The sequence below is a fragment of the Pteropus vampyrus genome, unplaced genomic scaffold, assembly GCF_000151845.1.
Source record: "Pteropus vampyrus isolate Shadow unplaced genomic scaffold, Pvam_2.0 Scaffold93, whole genome shotgun sequence".
NCBI lineage: Eukaryota > Metazoa > Chordata > Mammalia > Chiroptera > Pteropodidae > Pteropus > Pteropus vampyrus.
Genome location: NW_011888874.1, coordinates 1654793 through 1660761, shown reverse-complemented (window position 1 = coordinate 1660761; position 5969 = coordinate 1654793). Strand labels below are relative to the sequence as shown.

At 41.3% G+C, this 5969-nt stretch overlaps 1 protein-coding gene across 2 annotated transcripts in view; it reads left to right on the top strand.

Moving 5' to 3' along the window:
- DAW1 (dynein assembly factor with WD repeats 1) overlaps nucleotides 1–4559 on the top strand; it is a 38222-nt gene extending 33663 nt beyond the window's left edge. For both annotated transcript variants that reach the window (XM_011364053.1, XM_011364054.2), the window contains 2 exons: nucleotides 1770–1932; nucleotides 4154–4559. In XM_011364053.1, the coding sequence (XP_011362355.1) occupies nucleotides 1770–1932; nucleotides 4154–4188 (198 nt within the window). In that variant the 3' untranslated portion in view covers nucleotides 4189–4559. The remainder of the gene's footprint in view (nucleotides 1–1769; nucleotides 1933–4153) is intronic.
- Nucleotides 4560–5969: the final 1410 nt, after the last annotated feature.

The window sequence follows — 5969 nt, the reverse complement described above, 5'->3', positions numbered from 1 at the left end:
GAGCAATTTATTTACTGTCAAAAAATAGACAGTATGTTTAATATAAATAGGTGCATTGGCACTAAGGTACAAAGGTTTGTCCAATTATCTCATTCTTTCTAGAAATCAGTTACCTAAAGACTTTATTTTTAAGTGTATCCTCAAACTCAGCATAATAAATGATTTCTAAAACCTTTCAAAAACTGTAAACAACATTCTCCTCAGCCATCAGCAAAAGATTCACTTAGCTGAAAATACTTACGAAAGCTACTTAAAAGCTTACGAAGTGCTTTTCCTAGTTCTAGTAGACACACAATTTTATATTATGCAAAAAGACATGCCGTGTGGCAAGTATATCAAGCGTTTTCTAAATTAGATGCAACTGAGGAAGTATTTCATGGAAATATTTAACACTCAACAAAATTGAAAACGACCTATTTTGAAACTCCAAAGCCGTAGCTTAGAATTTTGTATAAACGTCTCCCAAAAGCTTATTCACAGAGCAGCGCTATCCAGTCAGTGATCTGAGGCTTAGTCGTGTCCTTGGAAAATTTTGAAGAAGGCTGGGGCTTGATGACTCTCACTCCCGTACCCCCAGCTCAGACCGGTTCCTTGGTCTCACACCTGAGAGCAGATTTGCTCTGTCTCTGTAAAATATTCTCCATGGTTTCATGTCTCTGAAGACTCTATCTGGACCGTGCTGTTGGTGGCTTTGCCAGCCCCTCAGGCCTGGTCTCCCAGGCAGCACAGAGCATATCCTTTCCATAGGTTGGCAGAAACGGGGATGGAGGTGGTGTGAACATGGGAGGCAAGCTGAGGAGAGAGCCCTGGTCATGTATCCGAGTGTCTGGTTTTGACATGTCTGGTGTGTCTCACTCAACAATTGTGCATCTGTTTTTGTGAGTATGTGACTATAAAGAGTTCTCAGAGTCTGTATTTTTGCATTTTATGCTTACGTGATTGACATATTACTTATTGAATTGCCACTCAGTAATGGCATTTCCATGGCGTGCCAAGCAAAGGGTTCGTTCGTTCAGCAAATGCTTTTTGAGAGCTTCCACTGTGATGGGCATTGCTCCCGGCACTGGTGACACGGTGATGAAAAAAAAGACGTGGCTCTGCCTTCATCAAACCTTTGGTCATGGAGGAGATGGTACAAATCATTGTCGCCTGATAATGTGGAGAGGGTTGTGAGCATCGCACCCGAAGGAATGGAGGACCAACAGTTTTCTTTGCCTGCTGCTCAGATACCGTTTGATAATGCCCGGCACGTCAGAGACCCTCGGGACATTTATGGAAAGTGTTGTACTTTGAGTAGCGATAGACAGAAAGTCCTCTCCCGTAGGCCCCGATGTTCACCCATTCTGCGGCCCAGATCGAAGGAGGACCTGTGTGCTTTTGATTGCACAAAGCTGGGTTGCAGAGGTGGCATCAGGGCTTGGGAAGGAGGAAGCCTGACGTGTGTTCTCATCCACAGCAGGGCCTTGCCTCTGTGTTTGCGAGGAGAAAGGCATCACGAGTCTTTGGAAAGCAGCTGGGAGGGAAATTACTCAAATTATAAGGGTGTCTGGTCTTTATCCAAAGGGGACAGGCAATTAAATCTTTCTGCCTAGATTTTAATTTGCAGGTATTAGTCCCTGTAATACTTTTTCCATTGTGAAAGAACTGTTCCATGCAACAATAAATATCAGACTGGGAAGGTGACAGGTGCTTAGTAATGTCCTGATTAAATTAAAAACATACTGGGCATCGTTATATGAACCCATGATGGTTTTTTCACTCTTTTGTAGATTTCTTTCAACCCCCAAGGGACCCGTCTTCTAACGGGCAGCTCTGACAAAACGGCGAGACTCTGGGATGCTCAGACTGGTCAATGCCTCCAGGTGCTTGAAGGGCACACGGATGAAATCTTTTCGTGTGCTTTTAACTATAGCGGCAACATAATCATTACAGGTAGGGGAGAAAGAAGCACCATAGGCTTGGTTTCCGTTTGAAACTGGCTCAGTTCCCAAGCTGAATGCCAAAAGGTGTTCACATCCGTCCCCTGCCCCTCTTCCAAGGCCCGTGGGTCGTCTTGGTGGGTTCGATATCTTCTATTTAATTGTATCTGCATTGCAGAACCAGGGAAGTGAGCTCAACTACTGACGATAATGCTCCGTAAATTCTGAATTTTACCCTAGATGAAGTAAGAATTCTGCAGCCTGCCTTGCTGGTTACTACGTTTCCCCATCATGTGTTTAATGGTTAATATTTAGCCGATGTCAGTTAAGTGTTGGTAACTAAAACAAGTCAGGACCCCGGTTCTCCACAGTTAGGTTTATAATCTATTAGAGATTCATTCTTTAAACTATGTTGTTTTTTTTCCCTTGGATGTCCCTTACTAACATACTGAAATTTAGGGAAGAGAACATGTATTGAACATTTTTCAATCTTTAACAGTTTAATTGTGGATGAATCATATTAGCCACACTGCTTTTTTATAAGACCTGGATTGAGACTAGGTTAATTTAGGTTACAGAAAGGGGAGAGAAATGACAAGAATATGGTACAATGTTAGTGCGGTGCCTGTGGAGGAGGCCTTGGCGAGGGATGGGTGCTACAACGGCATGTGGCCGGGATGACCAAGAGGTCCCAGGAGACCTAGTGTGCTCACTCTCAGTGATTCCCATTGTGTTGGGTAAATTAAAACATTGCTTAACGGATTTAATATGTTCAAAGTTAAATGTACAAGGCTGATTCTGTATACTGGCTGCTTAGCTTCATGGTCATATAGCTTCAAGGATGCTGAGAATAATCTCCCCCTTTTCCCTAAAACATCCTCTTTCTATGTAATTATAGGTAAGTTCTAAAATTATAGATTCTTTGGGTTTATGATTTTCAAGTGTTACTAAAATGTAGCTACTCCTAAAACAATACCATAATAAGCCACACATTTTTTTTTTTTTTTTTTGTGGACACAATGTCAAATTCTTTCCTATGACAGGGGACGAGGTGGGAGACGGTGATAGAAGCCACAGGATGCTCCTGCAGGAAGCTGCTGCTGAGTAGGAAGAGGGAGGCGGGCTAGGTGGGCAGAGGACCAGCCTTTCCTAGTGCATGTCTTTCATATTAAGCCAGCTGTGCAATACCCGTCTCCTCGACCAGTTTTCACGAAGACGCTGGAGAGCTTAGGGAAGGAGTATTAGTTGTCTGTGCCTTGTTTTAGTGCTAACACTTAAATTCCTGAGCTCTTTTAAGATATTATTAATTCGCTTAGTGTATCCCAAAGCCTCAAGGTGCTAAATACTGGCCCACTGGATGACAGAGCTTATTAGAACAGGTGTGATGCTTCTGCTTTGCCAGTGGCAGAGCCATTACTTTGCTTGAATCGATCTGCCTTATTTTCTTGGCCAACCCCAGTGTCCATCATGCATTTCTTCATGCCTGAGGCTGGGTTGAAAATCAAAACTGGCCAAAACTGACCAGTATGGCCATTACATTTTTAAAAAATGCATAAGGCACGTTTTGGTGGAATGTGCAGTTTTTACAGGCTTTGCACCGATGTTACGTGCCTGGCCTCTGAAGTGAGCCACGCCAGGGCTGTCATTACCACAGACAGAAAGTGAATGGTGACCCTCGGGGAAGGGCTCTTCAAGGCTGCTCTGGAAGAGTATCTGTCATAGCAGTAGGGAGTGGGGGAGAATGCCAATTTCACATTTTGACTGACGATGAGAAAAATCTATTGACATTTTGATATGTTTCAAGGCGGAATGTGATGTCTGCTCACAAGCTAACTCCTAGACCTGGAGATGTTCAAGTTCACTGTATTTCCACCTGGTGGCGATGACTGAGGAGCGGGCAGAAGGAATAAGCAGAGGGGATGGGATAGCTGATGTGGTTGCAGTCTCAGGCCCTCGTCATTTCTACAATGCCACGGGTCATGCCAGTGCGAGTAGCACATGAACGTGCCCAATTTAGGACTAACAGGAATCGTGCAAAACAGAAACAGACAAAAAAAGATTTCTACTCAAAGAAGCGCCTGAGCTGAGTGGCCTCAGGGACTTCAAAGCTGGGCGCTGAGAATCTAACACATTTGACACATTGATGATTATCGATGACCCAGAAAATGACAACTTGTAGAAAGAGAGAGGGAATAAAATAAAGAAAAATAACTTTACGAAATTTGTCCTAATAGGCAGCAAGGATAATACCTGTAGGATATGGCGTTGACTGAAGAAAACCAGTCAGTATGAGAACTTGCTAGCAACGGGAACAAGACCAGGAGCGTCGCAGAGAGCAAGCAAGCTATTTTGCTATTTCTGATGTTTTCTCTTTTCCCACAAGTCAACTATTTGCACACTGTTCTTGAGTTCACAGATATGACCATTAAAACTGATGAAGTTATATCATTTTGTGATATTATTTGATGGAGATGACAGGAAGCAGCATAATGTTTGGCAAATGTCACTGGTTATTTCTATTTTGTTTTATTTTCTAACAGCATCATGAGATTGATAAAATCAGAGTAATTTAGCAATGTGTCTCCTAGATTCTACTTTGAAAGATATTATTATAATTTTTGTTGAATAAAGTTTTTGGAGAAAATTCTTTATGAATTATACATCTATGTTTATGCTATATGGTTTTATGGGGACATGGATGTTAGGAATTTGATTAGAAGTTTTACTACTTAGTTATTTTACTTTTTGTAGCTAAGAATGAGAAAGCCAGTTTTGGAAGAGAAGCTTAATCTTTCTTCTCTAACATTCAAGAATATGTCTCCCCTACCCCCCAAATATTGAGGAGCCTCATTGAATAAAATTGGAGCAGTGTATATAGGGAAAATAAAATGGATCTCATTTAATAGCAAATGTATTTCGGATTCCTAGTGGGCTGAAAAAAATGTAGGCAGGTTTATCTAGAAAGAAAAGTTAAACGGAATAGACATTTGGACTTTTTGAATTTAAAAATCTACATAGAAAACAATTGAGATATCAGGGAAAATCCTCAAACGCCAACCTGATTGCAGCTGAAATGCTAAAAAAAGTTGTTGTTGTTTTTTTTAACAGATCTATATAAAAGTGTAAAAGTTCAATGTAAAAGTGCCACAATGCATATGAAAAATTAATGTTAAAAGATAAAGCACAAGATAAAACCAGCGATGCCTGAATCCAGAGCAAGAGAACACATGAATATTTTTATAGAATCGTTTTCTTAATAATAAAAATAGTAGTTAATGTGCCAGTAGTTAATAATAAAAATAGTAGTTAACGTGCCAGTCATTGCCCAATCACGAATGTAAATTATCATATTTGATCCTCCTAGCAACTGTTACTAAGCAGATAAGAGTCCCAGTTTTCAAAGGAGGAAGGTGAGTCACAGGGAAGTTAAATAATTTACCAAGGGTGTCCAGACGTTAGGTGGGGAAGCTGGTTTCGAACTCAGAGGCTGCATTCCGTTACACGACGTTCTCGAGTGAACAAGGCTTAATTATGGGAGGAGAGTCTCGGATCTACCAGTAGGAAGGTTTGGGATGAGAATCACCTCTCAGATCACCTATGGGTGTCTAGCTCTCAAGAAGAGAAAAGAAAACAAAAGCAAAATAAACAAAACCAGTGCAGTTGCTGGGAAGAGGAAGTTCAGAGGTGGTGAAGTCAAGGGGAGCTTGAATGAGAGGAAACCGGGCCCAAATTTAGCCATTTCTTTTAAAACTCTAAAGCGGTGCTGGGCACTGACTCCTCTCTAACTCTTTGATGACTTTAGGAGAAGTGGTGATACCGTTTTGTCCCATCTCGCAAAAGAGTGAGCCAGTGCATGGTTGTGGCGCTCACCCTACGTCTTACAGACCAATTTAGGTGTAGGGAGCCTTTGGCCGGAAAATGGCTTGTTCCTCTAATTTTTATGTATCGAGGGATTCTCTCCTTAGAAAATATTTATGAAGGTGTATAGATATCCCAACCTACTTAAAAAAAAAAAGTGTTAAAATATTTAAGATTGTAAGAAACGCTAGC